Source organism: Platalea leucorodia, assembly GCF_965183815.1.
Source record: "Platalea leucorodia genome assembly, chromosome: 18".
Classification (NCBI taxonomy): domain Eukaryota; kingdom Metazoa; phylum Chordata; class Aves; order Pelecaniformes; family Threskiornithidae; genus Platalea; species Platalea leucorodia.
In genome coordinates, this window is record NC_138840.1 from 7,411,347 (window position 1) to 7,438,150 (window position 26,804).

Sequence of the window (26,804 nt, forward strand, 5' to 3'; positions counted from 1 at the left end):
TAGATGTTTTCCCAGCAATGTACTGAACAGAACCATGTAATTTTATATCACTTGACAAGTTTTTCATTTAGCTTTAAATTAAATTGTCAATTGGTCATTATTTTCTTTCTCTTTCTTTCTTTCTTCTCTTTTCTTCTGCCCACTATTCACAGCAACCTATGAAGAGTAATTTGGAGAAAAGTGTGTCTCAAGTTAGCAGTGATAAAAGCATAGTTTGCCTTTTTAAAAATAATAGCTTTTTAACAGAGAGAGTGGTTAACCCTTGGAGCAGTCTGCTGAAGGCAGTGATGGGTTCTCCATACCTAATAAATTGAGATTGGATGCTCCTTTCCGGAGATCGGTAGGAAGCAGGAATTGTTTCACAGTCTGTATTAAGGAGGTGGACAGATAAGATGATCAGAATGATCCTTTATTGTCCAATAATTCTTTAATCAGAAATTCCAGAAAATTTTCTTTTAAAGGAATTGATACTTTTTTGATTATAAGGGAGCTTTTTAGATTTCTGAACTGTAGCATAGGCTCTCAGTCTTCCAATGAAACCTCATCCATTGTGTGCTCTTCATGTTATTCCTTTTATTCTTAATTCCTCTGACTTTTTTGCAGTGCTGATGGAACAGTTTATGTTAACTCACAAAATGTTTATCCCTCCTGCTGTAAACAGGTTTTCTGGCTAACATTGGACTTGTTTATCTGCTTGTCGATGCAGTTGCTTTTAGTGGATTTTGGAAGAAGTGTAGGGATTCTATTAATTTTTATTTCCAAGCTGTTTTGCTGTGTGGGGTTGTTTTTTGTTGGGTTTTGTTTGTTCTGTTTCGACTGATGCTTTTATGAAGCCTGCTGATACGATTTTCCTGATGTAGTGGCAGAGAGACATTCTAATTATCTCTCCCAGACAAGTTGGGAACAGAAACTGGTAGCTAACCTTAACCTACCAAAACCCGACAACTCTGACCTCTGCAAAGCAGCCGGTCGCATCCTTTGTTTGTGCAGCTGAAAGCCTGCCAAGAAATGGGCTCGTGTCCTGCTGGGGCCGCTTCCAGGGCTTGGATGGTTTCTACGTTGTGCAACAGATGTCTGTCCTTCAGGACCTGCTAACACCTTCTGCTTGCCCTTGATCCGAGTTGGGTTCGGAGCAGCAAATCGGTGGTGAGATGCTCCTTATCTGCGGCCTGTTCCCCTGAGCCATCGAGATCCAGCCTTTCTCTGGCAGTGAGGGAAGCAAATTAAATGAAGGCAGGATTACCATGGTCTCTATATACATGTGGGATTTGTAGCTTTTGTTAACAACCTTGTTTCACGGTTGCAGCCATGTAAGACCATTCCGTTCTTAAAATTAAGCAGGGCACTTTCCCTCAAAGCCCTTGTTCTGCATTGCAGCCCTAGTTTATCAAAGCACTGAGATTTGAATGTTTGCTTAAGTAGACATATGTGCTTAAGTGCTGGGCTGGGCGGGAATGTACTTAAGCACCTTTTTAATTACAATTCATTGTGTTCTTGTTGTCCCCCATGCACTCCCCAGGCATTTTTTTGGTGTAACCTATATGAAAATTTTCCGTTTTCCTTTCTGTGACTTGAAAAGGCGGCTGCTTAACCAGTCCCTTCTGCTCTTCCGTGGGAGTTGTCTCAAACAAGCTGCCCGTCCTCCAGCACGCCACTTGTCAACTGAGATGCAAAGTTTCCCTTGGAGTCCCTATCTAAGGAAAGCTGACATCCACCTGGGTCAAACCGGAGCCTGTTTTCTCCTTGGCGTTACTTTGCCAGTGAGTTCTGTCTAGCAGTTGGAGAGCCGGGAGAGACGGTCTCCTGCTGTGAGCTGCTGCTCCGTGTGTTCTCTCGGTTTCTAACAAATTGTTAGGGGCTTGGGGTGCTTTTGCAGTCAGCCTGGTTCAGCAAGAGGGTTGCAGTAATAAGGGTAGAGGGTGCGAGATGAGGTTGTGGTGGTGATCCAGCAGACGTAGCCAGCTCTCACGCCCTCAGCAGGGGTGCTGCCCCGGCAGAGAGAGCCCGCACGTGGGCAGAGCTGGAGCGGAGGGCTTCGCAGCGGTGTCCGGCCGCGTCGCTCTGCGCGCCGCTCGCCAGAGGTGCTCCCAGCTGCTCTCTCAGCGCTGATCAGGAGGATGCAGTTTATTGGGCCGTCTCCATGCTTGTTATTTTACTGATTGAATCAGTTGAACTGTTACCCTGATAGGGTTCCATGCTGCTGTAAATGAGCTGTCCTGTGCCAAGGCATCTGTCCGTATTCCTGACAGCAATTGCTCAGCCTGATGGGTTGCTTCTCTTTATGTGAGTCTGAGCCTGAAATGACACTTACTGGTTTTATCAGGCGGGGAGGTTGCCTCTGTCCCCTTCCCCTATCTCTATATCCAGAAAACAGCAATGTGGTGTATGTTATGTTGCCATCTTCAATCTGGTCTGCAGAGAAGTTCCTTTATGCCTGCCTTATTTTACTTTAATGCTTTACCTGTGGGGTTGGTGTTTGAGAAAGCTGCAATGGGACATCTCCAATTTGCAGGTGGAGTCGATGTGTGCAAGTTTATCGTCAAGGCTCTTTCTATTGCTCCCCACGAGCAGAGCTTCACGTGCGGCTGAACCTGCCCACACACCCTCTGCTGCACTTAATCACTGGTATGCAGCTGCCATCACCTCAGATGCAGTTACACGCTTCGGGGGTGTCCTGCCCTTTCTGGTGTTACAGCAGTCATCCTTCATGCACTCGGTGTGCCGATACCGTGGGACCGCGTGGGGAGTCAAGTCAAGTCCCAGCCTGTTGCAGCTTCCAGCCTGCAGGAGACGAATGTGTTGCAGCAGCTGGCAGACGGCTCCAAGCGCTGCAGCAGAGGGAGGATGCTCTGCTAAGCCACGAAGGAGCAAAACGGGAAAGGTACATAACAAGACCACTAGAGTGCTTTGGGGCTTTTGCCAAAAAGTGACTTCCATCTTCATGTGGACACCGCCACCAATTCCCAAGAGAGACCGCAGGGAGGGGGAGAGATCCCTTAAAATAAACAGGGACACACAGGAAAGCATCTTGTCTTTGTGCAGAAGCCTTGGAGCACCTCCTGAATAACAGCCGGCTGCAGAACCCCTGGCAGACAAGCAGCCCAACACGGCCCTAGTGGGGATCGGCATCTTCCAGTAAGTTTAAGAGACTTCTCTTGTCCCCAGTAACGCAATCACTGTTCCTGTTTTGAGTGGGTAGAAATGGAACCCGCTTTGGTATTGTAACGCTCTCCTGTGTGCACAGAGGCTCCTATACAGTCTATTTTAAGTTCACTGATGATATTTTCCTCAAGGTCTGGTACCTGAACCCTGCCTATTTTTCATTATTCTTAACATACCTGCTCTCCCGCCCCCGGTTAGCCGCATGCTGGTGGTGACAGGTACTCCGTCAGAGTAAGCTGAAGAGTTTGTTGCTCTGAAATAAAAAAAAGTTCTCCCAGTTAATATTTGCTCTAGACTCCTTTCCCTCACCTCCCACTTGCCCTGTTGGTGCCTCGGGGTTTTAAGAAGCAAAATGCATTGTGATGCAGATGTGTTTATTGAAACAGCAGATACTGAAAGAAGAAAATACAAAATGTAAAGCACTTTGCTTCGCAGCTTGAACAGTGCCCTGAGCTTCCAGCCCTGTTAGCTACTGGGGACGTACGCTTCCCCAAGTGAGCCGTGCTGGTTATTAACCAGGCTCCTGCTGAGGTCCTATTTTTCCAGTCCATCAGCAAGCTATGCCTAGAGGAGAGATCTTCTTAAAAAGGAAAGGTAAGGCAGAAAATCCGTTATTGTCTTCAAGTTCTCTCCCAAGCCGTCAGAGTGGGAAAGGTATCTAAAAGCTGAGAGAGAAGTCAGGATTTTTTTTGTTTCCATGGAGACTGAAATTATTACAGTGATTCCCTGCTTGGTTTTCAGCCCCTGAACCTGGTGCCTTTCCCATTCCCATGCATTGCAGGTGTGCCCCCTCCCCGGGATCAGCCCTGGAGTCTCGCGTGCAGGCTGAGCAGAGATGGAGTGTCTGGGGCCGCCAGGCATTGCCTCGCAGGAGAAGCGAGACGGTCTGGGAGGAGGCAGGATCTTTCGAAGGCAGAAGAGAAGCAAGTTGTGCTTAGTGTGACCAGACAAATGCAGAAATTGCTCCTGGGTGAAAGCGCAGCAACAAGCAGATGTGCTGGTGAATAACTGTCAGATGCCTCCGTGTTCAGCTCGGCCCTGAGCATCTCGCACCGGGACCGCGGGGCAGTGCCCTCATGCCACAGCCACGTGTCCCACTCGTCTTTCTAAGACAAGAAGCAATGAGCTGCTGCTTCACTGTTTTACTGCTCTAAATGGACACAGAATCTTGATAATGTTTGTGATGACTTGAATAAATATCTTGTACGCATTCGCTAATGACATGAGTCTCACTGGCTTTGTTAGGTACTCTGTGTCTACTGAGTTTTGCTGTGATTTATTCTGCTGTATTTAATAAAGGGATTTTTCTTATTGCTTTTGCAGTACTTGATCAGTAATAATAATTATTGACAAAGATCGGCATAGGCTTATAAATTTGTACCTATGCTATGCACATAATGAAACGTCCTCTCGTAACATTTAAGAACAACCATAATAAATACTAATTTCAGTCTCTTAGCTCAAGGCCTCGGTCACGGATATTCCTGACTCGGTGATCCTGACGGACAGGCTGCAGGCAGCAGGGCTGACCTCTGTCTGTCTGTCATGCTTCGAGTGACTGCTCGCTCCTCGGGGGCACTTTGTTCCCGACTGTCTCGGATGCACCAAACAGCATGAGACAGGTAGCGCTCAGCTGTCTTCCACCTTTCTTGGGTACGATCATCTTTGTTCTGATAGCACATTTCGCTGTCTGTGGCGCGTTGTTAAACAGCTTCTGCTTTTATCCGAGTGTTCAGCAAAGCGCTTCTGAGAAAGCAGGGAGGCTGATGTGGATCCCGGTGCCAGCTCTGTCCAGTGCAGCCCCAGATCAAAAACCCCCTTTCGCGCTGAAGATAAGCCTCTCCTGCTTAAAAAGATAAAGAAAATCTTCGTATCGCAGACACCATGTTAATGAACCCTCGGGCTCGGTTGCTGCTCCCTGGGCTGGCCGTGCCCCTGGCCGTGCCGCAGGGCCGGTGACCCGCGGGGAGACGAAGCCGAGCTCCCCGCTGCACCGAGGAGGGCTCTGCCGTGCTGCCCTGCCGCGGGCTCGGGACGTGGATGCGTGGGACGGCGGCCCTCGTCCTCCAGCCTGCAACGTGGCTGTCTCCTACGCCTGTTGTTTTATGGAAAATCAAAATTGTCATTTACTTCCCTGCAGCAGAGACTTTTGGGGTTTTTTATCTGTTACTTTTTCATCTGTCATTTTGTTTTATCTAGCAAAGGTTAATTTTACATTCTTCCCTCACTCTGCTTTGCTTTCTTTTGTCAGCAAGTTCTTTGTTGCTGTTATTTCCTGAAATGAGCCACCAGCGCTCTGCCGTAATAGCTGCGCTAGCAACTGTACCTCTCTGTTGCTGGCTGTGTGATACTGTCAGTCCTGCATGAATGCTAATTTACCATTTTGGAGTTAAAAATTTATAGGAGATACCTAGCTCCTGTGGGGGGTTCCTACTGCTAAGATGTTTCTTTGGGTGTGAATGCATTTCTTTTCAATAACTGTTCCTAGGCAGATTATACCAAGCTTCTGCTGACAGAATTATTTGACAGAATCCCTCGATATTTCAGCATCTAGTAAAGAGCCAGAATCCTGAGGATATTTTGCAGTTTGTTTTCTCTTTAATCTGTTCTCTTTGTTGCTGAGAGCAGGAAATAGATGGTGTAGCTCTTAGCCTTGATAACGTCATGGTAACGTCCATCTCATTTGATCTGAAACCATTAAGAGTTGAAGGAAGACCGAGGGAAAATAACAGAGGGAGGGTGAGCATTGAACCAAATAATTGCATAAATGCCAAACTAAAACCAGTCTCCTCCTCTGTGCGATGTCTTTTTGCCAGGAATTAGTGAGATGTATGCTCCAAGTAATGGATTTTACCAAGGGTCATGGTGGGGAAAAAGATGAGTAAAGCATACATACATAAAATACCAAAACCACTGGGTAGGTACCGCTTAAAAGGCAGCCTTGCTTTTTCAAATTAATGGACCTTGTCAGCTGAAATACAGTATATATTGAAAACCCTTGAGAGCTAAAGATTTTTTTCATATGCACTCTTCCCCTCAACTTCATTTGAAGACTGATTTTAATTATTTTCATGGGAATGGCAGTCTAGTTTGATGCCTCTTCTTGGTAACGTGGTACCCCAGCAGAAGTCAGTGATTTATTTGTCATGGGAAGGGGAGCTGCCCCTACCCCGGGCTGCGGGTTGCAGCCTCCGGTGCTTGCTTTGAGTTGGCCCAAGCCCCTGGCCCCTGGGGGAAGCTCGGGGAGGTGCCCGGGCTCTTCCTTGCCCGGCGCAGCCAAGTGACTACCAAAACCAAACAGCAGCCTTCATTTTTCAGTGCTCGTTTGGCACAGCTGTAAACAGCTGCCCAAGGAGATAGAGAAAGGCGAACTGACTCGCAGCTCCTTCTTAAAGGAGTCGACAATTTATTGCTGCGTCGCACAAATATTTAATACAGGATGAGGATGGCCTGGACGCGAGGAGTTTTTCTGAATGCAGCGGGACTGCCCGGGCGCAGTTACATCTGTTGAGGTGCATGGGTGAAAATTGCAGTTGGCAAACTAAAAGTGCAGATTTTTAAGCAAATCCTGAGAAGTCTGCGCCGCACTCAGACGTGCATCTGCAGTTCTCCCAGCACGTCAGGCTAAAAAGCGTGGGTACGGAGAGCAGCAGAGGAGCCTGGGGGTCTGCACGGGGCAACAGCTGAGCCGATTCCTTACTTCACGTTTTGCCGGTTGTGCTGAGTTGTGGCCACAACAGGAGACGTTGCTACAAAGTCTTAACTCGTTTAATGCTAACTTTATTTTGCGCTAGCTGCAGTCACACATTTGATTCTTGTGTAGCCTTCCTCTCGGGGATATGCAGGAGAACTGACCTGCCAAATCCCAAATCCCCACCTGGCTGAGGGACGTTTTCTTCCTGCAGTAAAAGAAACGCGTGCTCCACCGTGCGTGGCACAAAGCCGACGCAAATGTAAGGAGGCGCGCTATTATAAAAAGAGGCAGTACTGTGCTAGGCTGGAAAATTGAAAATCAACCAAAACCAGGACTTGGAGACTACTTTGAAGTCACTTCTTCCCCATGCAAATAAATCACTGACATCTAGCAGTGAATGGAGCACTGAGCCTTTCCTTTCTTTAATCGTCTCTGAGAAGCAAAGCAATTGGGAATTTGCAGGAATCACCCAGCTCAAGGGATAAGGGGGAGGGGGAAACACGACAGAGCAGCTTGTAGGAGCACCGTGCTGCCTGATTGATGGTGATTTCTTATTGCAGTTTCCTGCTTTTTCAACTTCACCACCCCATCTGGGATCGTGCTGTCACCAAATTACCCTGAAGAATACGGAAGCAGCTTGCACTGTGTTTGGTTAATTATAGCTAAACCCGAGAGCCGAATTCACTTGGCTTTCAATGATTTTGATGTGGAGCCTCAGTTTGATTTCCTAGCCGTGAAGGATGGTGGGACTGCTGAGTCTCCGGTGCTGGGGACCTTCTCAGGAAACCAGATCCCCTCCTCTCTGACCAGCAGCGGTCACGTAGCCAGGCTGGAGTTCCAGACCGACCACTCCATGGAGAAGAGAGGCTTCAACATAACCTTCACCAGTAAGTGCCTGATCCTTCCTTCTGGTTTTTATTTCAAGCTGTAAATTCTTGTTGGGGACTAACGGGCTGGCGTTTGATCTCACTAAAACCATTGTAAATCCGGACTAAGTCTGAAAATTGGGGGTTACTTCAGATTTGCAGCTGGGTAATTTAGGACTGGTGTCAAGCTTAGAGCTGATTGCGCAAGTTCGTTCTGGATGTGAAGCTTAAGTGTTGTCCGCTGGTGAAAGAAACAGTTTGGCCCTGGATTGTCTGTCCGTGGAGCAGCCAGGGTTTCTGTTCTGCCATCAGCCCGCAGCTCGCTGCGTGGGGTGGGCTTTCTGCTCTCCCTCTGTGCCTCCGCCCTGCTCGCGGAGGGGAGACAGTGCTTTGTGGACAGCTTGATGCAGATCCAGAGGACTTGCTAGATCTCGGATGGTTGTGTTCATCAGTCAATGCTACCATCGTTTGCTGATACCTAAAAGCATGTAAGACTGAAGATAAAGAAAAACACGTAGTAATGTCTTATTATGTAGAGCATTGAAACTTCCACAGATATATTTGGCTTCACGTGAGTCCAGTCATCAAATCTCAAATGAACGCTATGGCAATTTTATCCTTACATTGTCCTATAATTTTCTAAAGAGCGTTATTAAACCTATTCAGCAGAACTGATAAATTACTTTGTTATAATAGCCTTTAGTGGTACAGCTAAATTAATAGCCTTTCTAGCTATGATTGCAAATCCTCTATTTAAAAAAAAAATCGGAGGTCTTAAGAAATCATTTGCCACACTACAGCAGGCTGAAGGCTCATCAGATGAAGTAGCTTGTGCACGGTAGTATCACGTACCCAGGATTGAGTCCTAGATCCTGCAAGTAAGGGAGACGCCGCGTCCAGAAGCGCTGGTGGTGCCCTCCAGTATGCGTCCCCGATACATCACCTACCCGTGTTGGGAGCTGCAGCTCTCCCCTGTACGAAGACGTTTTTAAGCCAATTTTTTTATTGTTGTAAATGACTCAAGTACACGAGTTAATCTGTTCTGACTGCTTGAACTACCAAAGGGGAGCTCCTGAGTCCTTCTCAGATGCCTTACCGTCCTTTCCTTCAGTTTAGGTATGAGAGAGGAGACAACATATTGCTACAAGGGACAGATAGCAGAGCACAAGGAACAGATTCAGCCTGCGTTTTCCCCTTTAGCAGTGTATATAACAAGATATTATGAGAGTAACGATGCTCTGTAGGAAATCCAGAACTCATCTGAATTTGATCAAGTGCATTAAAGATACTAAAAGCATGTGTGTGTAATTAATCTGCAGGCTTTAATCTTTCATATGCTGCTCATCTCTGAAGACCACCTCCCAGCATATGGAGATATAGTACATAATTATGCACTTAATGGGGAATTAAGGCTATAGGCTTACTTTCGTGTTGGTTGGCTGGCCTAGTTTTTAACTCCTGGAAAAGGGCAGGCCTTTAAACAGAGCTATGGGTCTGTGCAATTCCACATGCAACTTTGCAACACCTGGAAAGGTAATTGCTGTGTGTCCTTCCTTTTATCCTAGTAACGATGGCAAGTAAGGTCGGGGACTATGTGGCAGTCAATCACAGGACGTGCTGAGAGGACCCTTACTTTTAACCACAGGGCCTTAAAGCTTTCTTTTTTTTTCTCATTAACAGTTAACTTACGTCCCCTCTGTGCAGATGCACGCGCTGTGGTCTTTAGAGTTTTTAAAAATCTTTCTCTGTTTTGAGTATTTGTGCATTTTTATAGCTGAAAGATCGCTAGGAAGATAATTTGGTTCTGCAGACTCTTTTCTGGCCCCTGTATCTCAGCACCTCTTGGATGCAAATGGTTTTAATCTCATCCTTCCTCTCTCAGGTTGCAAATGAACACTTGCAGGAGGGACAGGGAACAGAGAAGTGTGAGCCACTTCAACTAGATGAAAAGTTGAACGGTGGGAACGCACGCTTGGGTGTCCTCGCAGTGTAGGGAAGAGGTGGTGACGCGGTTTCTGGCACAGGCTGACTCGTCTGTGCAGAACACAGTAGCTTTGCTGGGATGATAGTGGGCCAAATTCAAGTCTGTGCTGTTTGGTCTTCCCTGTGAAGAGAGTCCGCTGTCCAGGGGCAAGATCAAGTGCTATTGTCTCCATAGGAAAGACGTGAAACTACTGTTTAATTTCTAAGCTTGTGGTCCAACATACTTATTTTTGAATCGGACAGAGGTGGGGGAAACAAGTTGCTCACTATTCTCTTATCTTTCCCTCTTAGCATTTAGGCATAACGAATGCCCTGACCCTGGCGTGCCTGTGAACGGAAAGCGATTTGGTGACAGCCTCCAGCTTGGCAGCTCCGTGTCCTTCCTTTGCGATGAGGGCTTCATCAGGACCCATGGCTCAGAAACCATCACCTGCATCTTGAAGGAAGGGAACGTGGTCTGGAACAACGCAGTGCTCAGATGTGAAGGTAAATTTTACCATCTTTCCTACTAGTCTGGGCGTGCTCCCGGGAGGGAGAATGATCCCCTGGTGTTTGCAGCCTTTCAGGGAAAAGGAGAACGGCCCTGTCGGTCAGGGTCCCGGTCAGGTAACCCATAGCGAAGGTATGCAGTGCGGACCTTGTGGGGGGCCTTTTGCCATCATTTGGGCAGAGGCATTTGTTGTTGAGAGCTGAAGGACTATTGGACTTCAGTTCTAACCCTCAGCTTCTCAGTTATGGCCATGATTTTACGTAGCTCTGGAAGGCGTTGTCTGCACAGAGGAGTTCGCTTAGGAGGAAGTGCCAGTCCAGTAATCGCCCAGCGCTGAACTCAGTCTGTTTTCTAATGTTTTGTGAAATGAACGATGGGGATCATTTTTATTAGCTCAGTTCTTGTTATCACAGGTGTGTTTCTAATAACAATAATAAAAGGCTTTGATTTACTGATGACTAGAAGTAAAAAATCAATGGGAAAGAAAGAGACCTAAAAAAAGAGTTGAAAGGTGGATAGAAGTCCTGATGGGAAATTACGTAGCTTTGGGACAGAAAGGAGCCTCTTGTTCAAAAATAATTAGTTAGGATCCGGTTGAGATCAATTGACTTTCATCTGGCGTCCTTCAGATCAGCAGCGAAGGTTTTAGGCCCAGACGTACGTAGGTCTTTAAGGTCATCTCAAGTGTGACTTTTTGTAGCCCTTGCGCAGAGCTCGTGCCACGGTTGGCCCTGGGTTGGTGCTTCAGCGGCTGCTCTGGAGGAGCAGGGTCCCCTTGGTCCACAAGGACTCAGCTGGCAGTAACGTGGTCACGCTGCCGTGCGAGACGTGCGTGACCAGCACCAGTGACTTAACTCAGCGGGGCATGAAGAAATACCTGGTGATGAACCCTGCCAAGTGCTGAGCAGGGGAACACAAACTCACAGGAACAGACACACTTTTCTGTCCCGTTTGATTTTTTTAGAGGATAATACATTGCAGTTATTTAGGGCTATAGGATTTTGTACCTCTGGTCCATCAGATCCGGTGTCCTTTTTCCAGAAAAGATAATAATATGCCTTCCGCTTCTGCTGATGGCACAAGGGACCACAATGTGGAATAAATGCCATAGTCTTGCGATGTCCCTTGTGGTAGAAAAGACATGACTCAATTACCACAGATATGAAAGATTTTCTGGCACCTGCAGCTATTGAAATGCAAACTGACCTTGCAGTTTTCTCTGCTTTTATATCTAATAATTATTATTGTACCCTGTCCCCTTAGAGCCGCTGCACAAGGTCAGGCTGCTGACTCCCACAGGTACAGTAGCAGGCTGCTACATCTTCAGTTGAAGCTGAAAATGCAATTCCTTACCAGCTACTGTTATTTCGTCTGGTTCTGATTATTTTTAACGTGTGAGGAACAATAATGCATGAAAGCTATTGCATGGCAGGACGATACTGCCTGGCAGGGAGGGGTGCGTCCGATCGTGCCGCACCTTCCGTGGTGCTCTTCACCTGAATTGTGTCATTTTCCTTGTCCCCAGCGCCATGCGGGGGCCACTTGACGTCGCCCAGCGGAACCATCCTGTCCCCTGGCTGGCCTGGCTTCTACAAGGACTCCCTGAGCTGCGCGTGGGTCATAGAGGCCCAGCCGGGCTACCCCATCAAGATCACGTTTGACAGGTGCTCCCCCGGACTTTGCAAAAGTTTCCTCTTCGCGGTTGTTTTGGGTGGTCCCAGCAGTGCTGAGCTGTAGCCGCCCCCGGAGGAAAAGGGAACAAACTGCTCAGCACCGTGTTTGGCAGCGAGTGTTCTCTTTCTCTCTTTTTTTTTTTCTTTTTTTTAATTAACTCCTGACAAGGCATTAAAATTCACCTAACATTCAAGAAGAAAAGGTGGAAAATGGTGATTTTCCCCCTCTTGTTTTGACTAACTCCTGCTAATTTGCAGTGCTATTTTAGACACACGTAGGACACGTTTTTGGAGGCTGAGCTCCCACGTGCTCAGCCTGCCGGGGAGGAGCAGCGGTGAGAATCTTGCCCTGACTCGGGTGCGCAGAGTCTCTTGACTTGCCCTGGATTTCACATTTTGAGGAGGGCTCCGCTTTCTTGAACCTGGGTCTGTATGTCTGAGAAGTGATTGTTCATGCGGCATAAGATGCTTGTTGCTGCAAAGACTGTTTGGTGTCAGCAGATGAAGCGGGTGAAGGATCAGAAAGAAACCAAACCGCGTAGGAAGGGAAGGACGTGTTCTCAGCCAGCTGAAGGTCAGGCAGTAGGAACAGACCCACGTATTTCCTCACGGCCTCTGCTGCCTTCTAGTCATTAGAGCACATTCAGGATTGCAATAAGGAAAAATTAGCCGTGCTGGTTTTTCACAGACATATTCCTGTATCCCTTTCAGATTTAAGACAGAGGTGAATTATGACACCCTGGAAGTGCGAGATGGACGTTCCTATTCTTCGCCGTTGATAGGTGTCTATGATGGGACTCAGGTGCCCCAGTTCCTCATCAGCACCAGCAACTACCTCTACCTCCTCTTCACCACTGACAAAAGCCACTCTGACATAGGCTTTCAGATCCGATATGAAAGTGAGTGCAAGTTATTCATGTAATTACGCGCTCTCCAGCAGCACAATGGACTCAATCAGAGGCCCATTGGACTCGCTTCTCCCCTTTGCCAGGCAGTTAGCACCCTTACAGTGATTGGAGAATGTGAAGCTACTGCAAGTGAAGCAGCAGCTTCTGCTTTTTGACCATCTTGGTTGTTTAGAGTTAAAAAAAAACTTCTAGCTTTAGCATCTGCAGAATATTATTGATTTTAGGAGGCAGAGTTGAGTTCCTCTGTCCGTTTTGTCCTCTTACTTTGGGGATAATTGGTAGGACTTTGAATGAGCTCATAGAAGAGCTGAACTTTCCCCCAGGCTCATCACTGCCCCTTGCAGCAGGCTCTGCAGCCGCTGAGTGGTCTGACCCGAGTGGTTTTGTTTGCCACAGCTGTGAAGCTCCAGTCAGACCATTGCCTGGATCCGGGGATCCCGGTAAACGGCCAGCGTCATGGGAACGATTTCTACGTGGGAGCACTGGTGACGTTCAGCTGCGATTCAGGCTACACCCTGAGTGACAGCGAAGCCCTGGAGTGCGAGCCGAACTTCCAGTGGAGCCGGCCACTGCCCAGCTGCGAGGGTAAGGAGCGCAGAAGATAACATCTGCAGGAGATGGCAAACGCTTCATTGCAGATCTACTGCAAAAGCAAAGCAGCAATTGTGAAGTTCGCCATGACATTCGATCTGTGTGTTTTGTTTGATTTTGATGGGTTGGGCTTTGCTTTGACATTCAGAAGAACTGATATTCTTCCAGCTGATGACGGGTTTTGAATTCTTCAATGCTTTCTCTCTTTTTTTTTTTAGCTCTCTGTGGAGGTTACATTCGTGGTTCCAGCGGTACCATCTTATCCCCGGGCTTCCCTGATTTTTATCCCAATAACTTGAACTGCACGTGGACAATAGAGACATCACATGGAAAAGGTGAGAAACCTTTAGCTTAGAGTGGTTTTAGAGATGGACTGGAGGATGGTGGTCAATGGGGGAGGCAAGTGCTCCCTGTGTAAGCCAAGAGTTTGTCTCCAAGGCGGTGATGGTGGGTACCCATGGGCTTGGCCCGTTGCCATTCTTGCCACCGCTCAAATACTGTCTGTGGACAAGATGCAGAGGTTTTTGGTGTCACGTTTCTTAATCCCTTTAAGGTGAGAGGATTAAGAGGGAAAGATGGGCCCATATCAAACCCCCAGATCTGAGAGCCTGCACCAGGCGTTACCTTTGGTTTCAGACCTTTGTGGCGGTATCCTTTGGCAAGGTAGCTGGTCTTTGGATACCTGGTATTGCTAGTAATGTCACATGGAGGGAGGGCAAGCTGCCACTGACACCACTGCAGTAAAACTTGGTACTCAATAGTACTTTCGGCCTTATTTTTCTTTGCAGTGCTGGATCACTATCTGTGTAACATTTTACAGATGGAGAGGTGGTAGTAAATCATTTCCAGACATAGGACAGAACTCAGGCTCTCAGTTCCCAGCTCTGTCCTAGTTCTGCAACTCTCATTTCCCCGCTAGCTAGGAGTATTGCCAGCATAGAGGCAAAGTGCAAAGTGCAGATCTATTTAGTCCAATCTCCTGTGCAGCACAGGCAAATCTTTTGTCTTGGAGGAAAATTTCAAGAAAATGTATTATTGACGATTAGAGAGCGAGTTTTATGTACAAGGGTGGGAGGTGGTTTCTCCTGATCCAGGCAGTATCTGCCTGGCGTAAGCACAAAGGGTATAAACCCTTTATGTAACTTCATGCGCTCTTGTATAACTGTCTCATCGTACCAGATATCAGCACGACGGGAGCTATCATGAGCCAGTTTTGCAAATACCATTTGTATTACAGCAAATAAACTTGTCAATGAACAGCACAGTGCATTAAGGGGAACCATCCCATGCTGTGAAAAGTATTCTGTTGAGTAGCAGCAATCCACTCTTCATTAATCCACTCTGCCTTGGATTCGGCTCTCCGATGAGACACTGCATTATCCTGGAGCTAAGCTAAGCACAGCACAGCAAACTGACACTCTTTCATATGACAAAGTGCAACTCTGACGGCCTGTGCGCTTTTATGCCAACATCAGAAGAAAGTCTTCTGACCGAGCTAAGCAAGGCTTGAAAAAACATGGTGCATTTTCAAGGAGTGGAGGTACGTCTGCCCAAGTCTAGGGCTGTTTGTCCCCTGTCCTGTAAAAGGCCCTGCCTTGGCCAGTTCAGCAGTACAGGAAACAGCACATCGCTTGCAGCAGTTCAGTGGGGTGCAGTTCTGGATCATCCAAAGAATTCAGCCCTGGATCTGACCGTCTTGAACCGGACCATGTTTGTCACACTAGGAGAAGCTGGATATTGAGCTCTCTGGAAAACTGGTCCTGGCTTTCACGGTCTGAATCCTATGAGTTTCTTTGGAAATTCTAGCATTAGCTGCAGGTGATGAATATTAGAAAATCAAACTGTGAGCTGCTCTGTAAGTCCAGCTAGTTGTAGTGAAAATGTATAGGTCTCCAGGCCTTTGACAAGAGTTTCAGCCCTTCTTACCTATCAGGTTGTGCTGGAAAGGTGAGGATAAGATCCTGAGAAAAGGAGACTCCTCTATACCAATGAAAGGGGCATGTTCATGCTGTGTTTTGTTTGATATTTTCATCCCTCTCCTTGCCCACTGCTGGTATCCTTCCTTCAAGGTTGTTCTCCAGGAGCTCGTCAGAAATAAACTGCGGCACGGGCTGGGCCCCCCCCTTGCGCAGGTGCCCTTCTGCAGGGCGGCTGCCGCGGCCGTGCTTCGCCCCCAGGCAGAATCGCCCCTCTTGCGTTTGTGGAGCTTTCTGGGCTAGGAAAGCTTCACCCGGGCAGCTGCTTGGATGCAGGAATCTCCAAATCCAGTTAGAGGTCAGGGGGAGAGGAGAGGATAGATAGAGGACGTTGTACAGTTACAATAAGCTGGCACGTAGCCAGGTTACATGTCAGGAAAACCTCTCCTTCCCTGTCCCTGTAGTTCAGGCCAGTGGTTTATTTACCAGCGCAGTGAAAGGAGGAGACAAACAAAGATAGATGTCCTTTCTCTGATGTTTTGTGGACGATGTTGAAATGTATTTAAACGCTGGGCTGTGTTGGTGGGAGTGCGCATACACATACATACGCATAGGTACGCATCCTTTCTCTTGCAACAATATTCTGTCTTTCTTAGCGATCTACTTTCCCAGCTGTTGCTGTGTTAAACTGCTGTGTAATGCATTGCAACAAGCTTCTCCCAGCTCCTTTCAGCATTCCCACAACGTTTCTTCTCATTCTTCAGTAAAGAGCAGGGAAACAGTGTGATCCTAAGTCAGAGCAGTAGCCGCTGAAGTGGAAGGAATTTAGTCCCTGGAGAGCAGAACAGGCTTTAAAAAAAGCCGTAACTGAACCCCGTTCCCGCTGACTTCATCAGCAGCGCGCTCGCAGCGCAGAGTCTTCTCTCTGTGCTTTGTCCTTGCTTTCGGCTCCCTGTTCCTGGAGGCCACTGGGCGCATCAGCGATCACGGGTAAATTTGGCACTTGCTAAACCCAGAAGCTGTAAGAGTTCTGCTGCGAGCAGGGGATATATTTACATGACTTAAGTGTTTGCCTGATTGTACCTGATTTTTCTTGTTCTGGTTTTACGTTTCCCACACCCGCTTCTACTAACGCCTTGCTGCTTGGGCTCGCAGCGCTGCTGCTGTCCCAGGCCGGCGGAGTCTTTCAGCTCCCCTGAAACAGAAGAGGGTTTGGGCTTGTGCCTCCCAGTCCACCGGCCCGATCCCTGCCAAGCCGTGACCGAGCAGGGACGATCTGCGTTGTAAAAGCCGGTCTCAAGTTATTCGCTCCCGGATCTTGATGAGCATCTCGCACGTGGCCAGCACACGAGTCCCCTAATTGAAACAAGTTGGTTGTTATAATAGTTATTTTTATGTGACTGCAGACACTGATTTACTTTGTGGACTCACGAGTTGTACAATTTGAGTTTAAAAGCAGCTTAATTTTAAAGGTATTTAAATGCTTAAAGAGAGACTGTTATTTTTAATCTGAGAACTTCAAAGTGATTTCTTTTCCCTATAATTTGTTTTGCTGTTTCTTTTACAGAGAATGGAAAAAAAAAACCCACAACCTGCATTTGCAGAGACATTTTGTGCCACAGTAAATTTCAGACCAAAGCAAAGGTTTAATCAGAGTCACAAATCCCTTAAAATGAGTTTGTAATTAGCCCTTGTGGCTGCAGTTACGCAGCCCTTAACTGGCTCTGCTGCTGGAGAGGCCTCGTGCTCTGCGATTGGAGTTGTTGCCTTAAAAGCCCTGGAGCCGGGGGCTGTCCTCCCCGTTCTGGGGACTGCATTGTGCTTTTGTTTCTCTGGTGGTGTGTTGATCTTGGTGGAGTGATATTATTTCTGGTCCTTAGATTGGGGTTTGTAAAGGCAAGGGTATAAATTTGCTGTCAGTTGATAAACAGGGAAAACATTTTGTATTTACTGCGTCTCACCAAGTTTTCGGGCCAAAACAGGTCATATCTGTTTTCAATTGACTATACTGCTGGTAAGAATAATAAACATTTGGAAACTGCTAGACATTTCCTACTTTTGTGGAGTTCTCAGGGGGAACAGTAGAACTGAACGTTTTCTGCCAGGCTCCATGTAATATTTACCTGGGTATAAGGAAGGAGTTGTCAAAGTCGAGTCCCCTTTCGAGCATCACTAAGCAGTGAGTCGCACAAATACTTCTGCCTGGGCCAGCAAAGGTTGGCAAGGCGCAATGAGCTGCGTGGCAGGGGTGAAGATGGGCAGCTGAGATGACCCTGTGAGCCCTGCTTCTTCCCAATCCAGTGATTTCTGTGGGAAGGGCTTTGTATTGGTTACCAACCTCTCTGTCCTTCATTTCTTGGAAGGAAACTGCTTGCATGTGAGCAGTAAACCTTCAAAAAGAAATTGGATAGACACAGGGATAAATGGAATATTCAGACTTACCATTTGATGCTGACGAAAAGCTGTTGGGATGGGTATTAAATCTCATGCTCCAGAGCTTTAATCAATCTCTAGGTTGGTCTCATCCTGATCTCCAGAAATTAATGGGGAATGGGGAGCAAGGAGGAGATTATTCCTCTGATCCTTATTTACAGTTTTCCTGTGCTTGCTTTTGAATCAGCTGATGCTGTACTTTGGCAGAGATGGGACGCAGAGCAAGACAGCCCTTGGGTCTCGCCAGGCTGGCAGTCTCTGTGCTGTTAATCGTTGGCTTAAATGAAGTCGCTTGGTCGTGCCACTGGGCGCTCCTGGTGCGAGCCAGGAGGTAGGGATCTAACTGTGACTAATGAAGGCCAGGTTACAGCACTTGTGTTTGCATGGAGGAGCCTGTTTCCCTGCAAACAGCGCTGTCGAGTGCAGTGGGGTTGTGAGGAGTGTAAAGCCCAATGCAGCGTGAGCGGGGGCTCGGGCGCCTGCCCCGTGGTGCTCAGAAGGTGTGCGAAGATCTTTGGATGAAAGAAGCCATATAAATGCAAAGAGGCTTTTTTATTGCTAGGCATCGCTTTAGCTTGCTAACTTCGTGTGACGGTAGTGTGACAGGGTTTCTGATATGAGATCCTGCCTGGCTTTGCTCTCTGAAAGCCGTCGCTGCCATTTTTTGTTTTTCAAAGATGGACTTATTTTCCAGAGAATGTTTCTAATTGTGTTTGAATTCCAGCATGAAAAATCACCTAGCTGGAGGCTTTTGCAAAAGCCTGAAGTATTTACTATTTTGTGTCTGTAGGTGTGAAGGGTACTTTAACTAATCCATTACTCCTTCCGTGTTCATTTACAAATGCAGCAAGGTCACAGCCTTCTCACCGAGATGTTTCAAATTGTTGAAACTGAATTTGGAAGAAGAGACAAAATAGTTTTCCTGTGTTTGTCTGGTCTTTCTGTAGCTGGATCTGTTGTGGTTTTTATTTTTGTCAGTATAACGTGGATAAAAGTGTAGGTTTCTCTTAGCTTCTAAGATCTGCTACGGCTGGCAAGACCGGGGCTAACCCCCCTGACTCTGCCTGCCCTGCCAAAATCCGCAATGGCTGCACGCGCGCTCCCCGCCGCGAGCCGCGGAGGGGACAGCAGGTCCGGGGAGCGGGTCACCGGCAGGGAAGGGACAGCAGCAGCCCCCTCCCAGCAGGACGGGGCTGGGCTGGGCCCTGCAGCAAGGTGCTGGGGTGCTGCTGGCCACACCGCGGTGCCGCTGGCAGGGAGCGTGGCCGCACGACAGAGCGCGCGCTTGGGAGGTGCACGTGGCCGGCGTACGAGCCACGTACGGCTGAGGAAAGAGGTTTGTCCGTGCGTCATCTCTCCCGTTGTCCTCCAGCCTCCGGGGACCAGCATTCAGTCCTGTCAAAGGAAAGCGTACGGCGTCTCTGCAGTCACACTGCTGGCATACTTTATCTTCTGGAAAAGCCTCTCTGACCTTGATACTTGGCTTAAGTCCTATTTTTCTAGGTATGAATTCTTTCCAGAACATAACTTGGTTTTGTTGTTTTCAAGTCCTCACAACTACAGCTTTTGCTGTTCTTGCTCCCCATCTAAAGGTCAACACTTTTAAAATAAAATTCTCCTCTAAGCTGCCAGGCTCTGTCCTTTCTGCGGCTCGAGCATCCCTCGAGCGAGCCCGTGTCGTCTCTGTTCCCGTGTTACAAAGGCACAGGGATCGAAGATTTTAACTGCCTTTCTCTGTTCTGGGCCTCGTACCGTACCCTTGTTTTACTTTTTACATCTATTTCCTTTATTTTCAATGCGCTTTTTCTTCTCAGTTGGGCTGGTCTTTGCTGGGAAACAGGGAATCAATACCGGTGTCATCTCGGGGAGAGCAGAGGGGCTTTGGCTCTGGGATGAAGGGGTGCCGTATGAATGCTGCTGGCTGAAGCCATCTCTGTTTTTCCTCCCCTGCAGGTGTGTTCTTCACCTTTCATACCTTCCACTTGGAGAATGGCCACGACTACCTCCTCATCACTGAAAATACCAGCTTTGCTCAGCCGCTGAAGCAACTGACGGGCTCTCGGCTCCCTGCCCCGCTTAGTGCAGGGCTCTTCGGAAACTTCTCTGCTCAAATTCGCTTCATCTCAGACTTCTCCATGTCCTATGAGGGTTTCAACATCACCTTCTCAGGTAAGAAGAGGTGGACAAAGACTTCATTCTTGCCCTTTCCTTCCCATTTTTCTGCAGCTCTTGGGAACAATTTTCTGTTGATGCAGTGCACGTGATTTGGGTCACTGACAGTCACTCCTCTTATTACCCCAGTCAATGTTTGTTGCCTTCTCCCTCCTCACGTGGTCGTCTTTTCTGCTCTGTTTATGGAGCTTCAGCTTGCATTTTCTTGGGGTTTGCTTATCCGTCTTTCTTCCAGATGCCTTCCTTCTGTTTATCAGAGGAAAATCACTGCAGTAGGTACAGCATTTCCATTTCCAACATGGGAAGCTGGGACAGATGGGATCTTTTGGAAGGCAACGTTGAGCAATCTGGACTTCTTGGATAAGGAGCAAGGCAGAGCTGGTCACTCCCATTGTCCTTCTGGTCTCTCTTTTTTGCTCTGGTTCATTGCTCCACTTGGATGCTCATCCAGTGACCCAGCCTCTGCAGCTGGCTTCAGCCTGTCCTAGATGTAACACATGCCACGTGCAGCCCAGGCCACGTTTCTGTGAGCCCGCTGGCATTGCTGGGGAACTGGAGACAGTGTTTTCCCTCGCTGGGCTTCCTCTAATTGACCTGCTGTAATAACAGATGAAAGCAGATCTCCTGGGGCATGTAACAGGGCATCGAGGGATGCAGGATTTTGCTGACTGCAGCAACCCTTCTCGCCCTGCTGTGCCGGTGAAGATCTGGCTGGGCGAGACAGCTTCTGCCCTGGGCATTTCCAGTAAGCCAGTCCAGCCCTGCGCTTCCCCAACCAAGCCACTTCTGTTGCAGGCTGCAACTGTTGGTGATTATACAAAATGCTGGTTTCTTCAAATGAAATTCCAGATTTTCAGAAGTTGTCGATGAAGAGTAGCGTGTGCATGGTGCTCTTGTAGAGAGACTCAAAGAAAGGGCACGTTTGCCTATGCAGAACAGGTCATCACGCCTGTAAATAACCGCTTTGCATGGGTAATCTCTGGTTGAAGCGCGCAAGGTGTTTAGCTGTGTCCTTTAACCCAAAGTCCTACAAATGACTGCCGAAGTGCTTGCCCGCGCACACGTTTCAGAAAATGTAATCTTTACTGCCTGAGTGCCCCGACAAGCCGTTCTGTAAAACAATCAGTTACCGGACAAAAGCTTATCGTATTGCTGCTGTTCTTTTCTGTACCTCAGCATACCTTTTAGTCCTGAGGGCAACAGCTGCAGATTCAGCCTGCTGCTGTAGAAGAGAAATGACCGTTTTTATTGTGGAGCTCGGTGCTGATGTGCTCGCCGTCTTTGACGGACAGAGCTGTTGCCATAGAGGCAGTTAAACCTGCTGCACTGAGAGAACTGGTTTCCGATACCTTTGTTCTGGCCTCTGAAGTCAGGGATTTGCATATGATGCTCCGTGGAAACTAGTCAGAAAGTTTCCAATTAACGTTCATCTTGATGGGGGAAAAATGGCATTTTGCCTTAAAAAAAATTGCCTCAAATTATCTAATTATAACTATTATTTTTAATGCGTTTGGGGACTTATTTCCTTTCTTGGAAAATGAAAATGGGAGTCAGTTATTTTTTTAGCTTCCTTTAGATATATACGTACATACTTTGTACTTTGCAAGTTTGTTATTTTCAAAAAATAACCCTCAAACAGGTTTCCTTCAAAATGTTTTGTGGTCAAAGACATACATTTGGCTATTAGCCATAATGCTACATGACCTTTCAGTTAGCAGCAGCTTAAACGGTCTCTTGCATTCCCCAAGCAGGATGCTGCGTTCATTCATTTTCAGGATTAGTAATGTAGAGGCAGCAGAAATCCCATCCGGATCAATTCATCTTCATTTGAGTAAACCAGAGGGAGAATGAGAAATTTCCATCGTGTTTTGTCACCACTGATGTCACTTTCTTGTTTGTCTGACAACAGGGGCAGAAAATGGGACCTGTTGTATTTTGAGTTGGTTTAAATCGAGATCCTGGCAACACCGTGGGGGCTGCGTACTGGGAGTGAAACCCAAGTTGGTCTTCGTGGCTCAAACGGGACGCGCGTCTCGCATGGACGCTTCCTTTGCAGAGCTTCGCTGTGGCTGGATCGAAACTCGGAGCTCCCTCCTCATCCTCCTGTTCAGGGACCGGGGTACCCTCACTGGGGAGTACGAGGTGTCACCCTGCCGTTCCGTAAATGTCCTTTTGTCTCCTGTAGAATATGATTTGGAGCCCTGTGACGAGCCAGAGGTCCCAGCCTACAGCATCAGAAAGGGCCTGCAGTTCGGAGTGGGGGATGTCCTCACCTTTTCCTGCTTTCCCGGCTACCGGCTGGAGGGCGCATCCCGCATCACCTGCCTCGGGGGGAGACGGCGTGTGTGGAGTTCGCCTCTGCCAAGGTGTGTTGGTAGGTGGTCATGTGCTTTCATTTTGCTTGGTTGGTTACACTGTGCTGGATTGTTTCGGTGGGCAGGGATGGGTGGCATCCCCCAGGATGGCATCTTTCAGCTCGCAGCGGGGTTGGTGCAGGGATGGGGGAGAGGGAGCTGGAATCAGCTTTCAGCCCTGCAACTGTGTGTGGGGACAGGAGGGACGGGCAGAAGGGCTGCGGTCCTCTCCCAGGTTGGAGCACGCCGAGCGCGTGGCAGGCGGGGTCACACACGGCAGCAGAAGCCCTCTGCCTCTGCAGCCCGTCCACAGTGCTGCGGTCGAGCCCCAGCGACTGTACGAGGAAATGAATTGCGAGCCGGGGGAGATCTGTCATCTCTTTTGGGATAGTTTCTGTAAAACGGCATGGTTTTAAGGCCATCCTCCCTTTGAATCAGGTTGTTGTAAAACTTAATAGTCCAGATGTGAAAGCTGCTTCTGGGTGGGTGATCTTAGGCAATGCAAGTTCCACGTTAGTATGGATGTCTCTGGGAAACTCCTGGCTTTTACCTTTTCCTTATCCTCCAGAGGTTTCTTGCACCTTCCACGTTTCCCTTTCTCACCTCCTAACCATTGCAAGTCCTTTTTGCAACCCCTCCAGTCATTATTTATACTAATAAATAAATCTAAGGATAGAGGAGAGGAAAAATCCATCTGCAACACTGAGCTAGCCTCTGGCTGTCGGCCCTGATGCAGATGGGCTACAGACAGTCTCGTCTGGCAAGGTCTGCAGAGCACCCCCTGCCCAGCCCACAGTACCCTCCAAGCGCAAGGGTTGGCATAAAAGGGCAAAAGTAGCAATGTGCTACGGCAAGAAAGCAGAAAGGGAGCAGGATGCTTTGTGCCTTTGCAGAAAGATTTAACTTTTTTTTTTTTTTTTTTTTTTTGTACAATTTACTAAGTGGGAAACTATTGAGTGCTCTCAGCCAGAGCCATGAAGGAGTCATTCAGATCAGGCAGACCAGATCTCTTACCTGTTGCCACTCGGGCAAAGCCTGCTAGGTAGATTTTCCTGGTCTGTGTTAGTGACCTTTGCGGGCCATTGCAAAGAGAGCATCCCAGCAAGAGCCAGTCTGCTTTCTCAGTCTGTTGAGTCGTGTCATGCTGAATGCGTTTCCCAGCACTGCTTAATGCTTAGGTCACAGGGTTGCATCATCCTGCTGTGACAAGCAGCCTCTTCAGGGCATGAATAATAATCAGGTTGCAGAGAAAGCTAATCAGGGGAATAGAAATCAAAAAGAATCATAACAAAGCTTTAAACTTGATCCTCAGACGTCATCACTAAGTGGATGCGCTGGCTTCCATTTGCCAATTCCCTACTGCAGCTGGCTTTGAATTAGCGTGTTGGGTTTATAATAATGGGGCAAATTCACTGCCTGGTGATGTGCACAGAGCTCTGGCGGCAGGGTGACAGCTTTGTCCACAACGTCCCCTCTGCACACGCTGATCTGCGTGCTCGCCCTGGATATAGATGGATGTTGGAGACTTACCCATTAAGATCACAGGAGATTTAATTGGTTTTGGCAGACAACCCAGGCACTTTGTATTCAAGTCCTGTTCTAGAGATGGGTCTGGAGAGAAACGAGTGATTTGTTCCTTTGGCCAACCCCTCTCCAGGGTAGGAACGCTCCCCACCGACTGCTGCTTCAGACCAGATCCCAAGCGGTGATGACTCCAGCATCATCCCTGCGTAATCTGTGCTAACGTGAACGTCCCGCTTTTCACGCGTGGCAAGAGAGGAGGAGAAAGTCGCCTCCAGAGGTCCTCCTCTCGGTGTATCTGCTGCTGCTTCCTTACTTAACCCTATACTTTGTGGAGGACCAGGAGAGGTGGCAGAGTCAGTGCAGAAAGCTGCACGTGCGCCGTGATGGTTTCGCTCAGCGCCAGCAACTTTGTGTGCTGTGAAGGACCTGTGGAGACGAGGCAGAGCTAGCTAATGAGAAAAGCTGTTTTCAGGGCAAGTTGGAGTGACTCTCCCCAGCCGTGCATGCAAAACACCAGGACTCCAAGGAACAGGGAGCCAGTGTTTTACAGCTGAAAATCTTTCAGGGTAAATAGGCCGAGAAAACAACCACGGTTTGCTCATGTGGGAGCTAATCAGGGAGTAACGAAAAATCCTAAACACGTGGTGGTTGCAAGGCAGATTTACATGCGTTGAGGGATTGTGTGTGTGTGTATATATATATGTAGCAAACAGGCTGCAGTGGTCCTAGCTGAAATCAGGCACTCAGACAAGGCAGCAACTGCTGACAGCAGGCGTCCTCCAAGGAGGACATCCTTTGGATGCCATTTTGCAAGAGGGCCCTCAAGCTGTATGTGAGTGTTGTGGACTTCTGCTTCCTCCCGGTGATAACAGCAGGTAAGAGCTCATTTTCACGTTGTCCCGTGAGCTCTGGTGGAGCTCGGTGCTCTCACAGTAGTACTGCATCTTGCACTCAGATGCACTTGAGTGTTCACTACTTCATGTAGTGAAGACATGCCCGGAGCAGTCCTGCTGTCCTCACTGTGGCACGTTCGTATGGGCGAGAGATTGTGTCCTTAAAAGCTTACCATTAAAATACATAAAATACAGAGGTGAAGGATGGTTGTTGCTATTTTCCAGAAGCATTAGACTGTGATCTCCGGACATCCAAGATAGGTCAAACCTCCAAAGCAACCATCCTCTTCTCTAGAGAAGGTCATTCTGCCAAGTTTTGAGTCACACAAATCTTCTAAATTCAAATTTGGCTCAAAATCAAATGCTGTTCACACTATGCAGAGTAGAAAAGGAAGCAGGTGTGGTGAAGGAGCAGAGAAGCCTTACTAGAAGGGTGTAGTGGAACAGCGACGGACTGCAGGTCGGAGTGAGTAACAGCAGGGAAAGGACTCTTTCTTTCCTTCCTTCCTTATTTCCTTCTTTCTAAAATCATGGCCGTTTATAATCTGTCACAGGACGTAAACCCATCTCAGGGAAGAGGGAAACAATTGCAGTAACATTAACTACCCCTGCCCTTCCAGTTCCCGGAGCAAGAGGGGTGTGGGGATTCCCACCTCGGCATCTGCTCTGTCCCCAGCCCCTTGTCTCCTGAGCAAGGAGGGTCACTTGTGCCTGTGCCACGGAAGAGCCTGAGCCCGCTGTGGTTCGCTGAGTGACCTGGTGGGAGGAAACAGATGTAAATTTGAGCTAGTTTTCAGAAACTGAGGGGCAGAAGAATCTCTGGTTTTCTCTTTTTCTAATGGGAATGGATGTAATTGTCAGCTGCAAAGCTGGGAAGAAAAAAAATGCAGGGAGCAAGGGACAAGAGGTCTTTTAAAATACTGTCAAATGATGAACTGGAGAGCTGAGGGCAGCATTAACAACAAATAAGGTCAACTTTTGCCCTCTTAGCTTTCAGGAAATTATTTTGGGGAAGATTTTGAAATTCAGGCATAGCTTTATCATTTGTAATTATTTGGAAGTTTCACTAAGCGTATCGTTCTGCACAAAGAGCTCTGGCGCTTGCAACACATTGGTACCAGCAGTCAGTGGCGTGCTGTGTTCACTGTTGAATGAATACCATGATTTTTGTATACTATATAGAGGTGTATGATGAGCTTTGTATAAATATGGAAAAGACTTTAAATATTTCAATCTAATAATATTTTTTTATTTTCCTTCTGGTTTGTTAGTCAAGAAGGAACATAAGCACAGGCCCAGCCAACTTTCTGTGACTCGGTTTCCCTGTCCGTATAAGGAGAGGGTATTAATCTCTCTTGTAAGGCACCTGAGGTTTAATGATGATACAAGTGCTATTAAGTACTGCTTTGTTTGCTGACTGCACTTGGATGTGGTAGCAGATGGGTATAGGAAGGAGTGAGCATCTGTGGCCGTTTGGAGGAATCACCTGCATGTGTTGTATGGCTAGAATATACATGTGGTTATTAAAATGTGGTTTTGTGTCTTTATATAGCTGAATGTGGTTCGTCTGTAACTGGAACTCAAGGCGTTCTGCTGTCCCCCAACTATCCGATAAACTATAACAACAACCATGAGTGCATCTACTCCATCCAGACCCAGCCAGGAAAGGGGATCCAGCTGAAAGCCAGGACTTTTGAACTGGAGGCAGGAGATGTCCTCAAGGTAATTCTTCTGTCTCTGGCCATGAAGCACTACCGTGCTGCTGGTGAGAGCAAGATCTGAAAGGGAAGCGATGTTCTAAAATTTTAATGGAGTTAGCTGAGACTAATCTCTGGAGAATGCTGCCCAGGCAGTGCTGACAGTGCAGTGGTAATCTCTGGAAGAGTCTCATACTAGGAATTGGACTGACATCCCCCAAAAAGCCCTTCATAGGGCTGCTGTAACCCTTAGTCACTGCCGTGTCGTTAGGTGACGGGCACGGCCGTGGGGAAGAGAGCAGCAAGATTCCCACGGACCAGAGTGAGCTTCACGCAGGGCAGCTGGGCTAGAATATTGTCTGTGTGTATCTCCTCTAAGGTTAGAGCAAGACACAAGACGTGATGCATCTGTGGAACGATATCTTCTAGCCCAGGGACGCTGTCTGAT

General features: G+C 47.8%; 1 protein-coding gene across 1 annotated transcript in view; it reads left to right on the top strand.

Moving 5' to 3' along the window:
• The window catches only part of CSMD2 (CUB and Sushi multiple domains 2), a gene marked incomplete at both ends in the record, with an annotated part of 300,879 nt that overhangs the window by 178,754 nt on the left and 95,321 nt on the right, over positions 1 to 26,804 (top strand). The window contains 9 exons of the mRNA XM_082329451.1: positions 7,417 to 7,743; positions 9,997 to 10,191; positions 11,721 to 11,859; positions 12,580 to 12,767; positions 13,173 to 13,361; positions 13,586 to 13,702; positions 19,670 to 19,885; positions 22,074 to 22,262; positions 26,212 to 26,381. Coding sequence (XP_082185577.1) covers positions 7,417 to 7,743; positions 9,997 to 10,191; positions 11,721 to 11,859; positions 12,580 to 12,767; positions 13,173 to 13,361; positions 13,586 to 13,702; positions 19,670 to 19,885; positions 22,074 to 22,262; positions 26,212 to 26,381 — 1,730 coding nt within the window. The remainder of the gene's footprint in view (positions 1 to 7,416; positions 7,744 to 9,996; positions 10,192 to 11,720; positions 11,860 to 12,579; positions 12,768 to 13,172; positions 13,362 to 13,585; positions 13,703 to 19,669; positions 19,886 to 22,073; positions 22,263 to 26,211; positions 26,382 to 26,804) is intronic.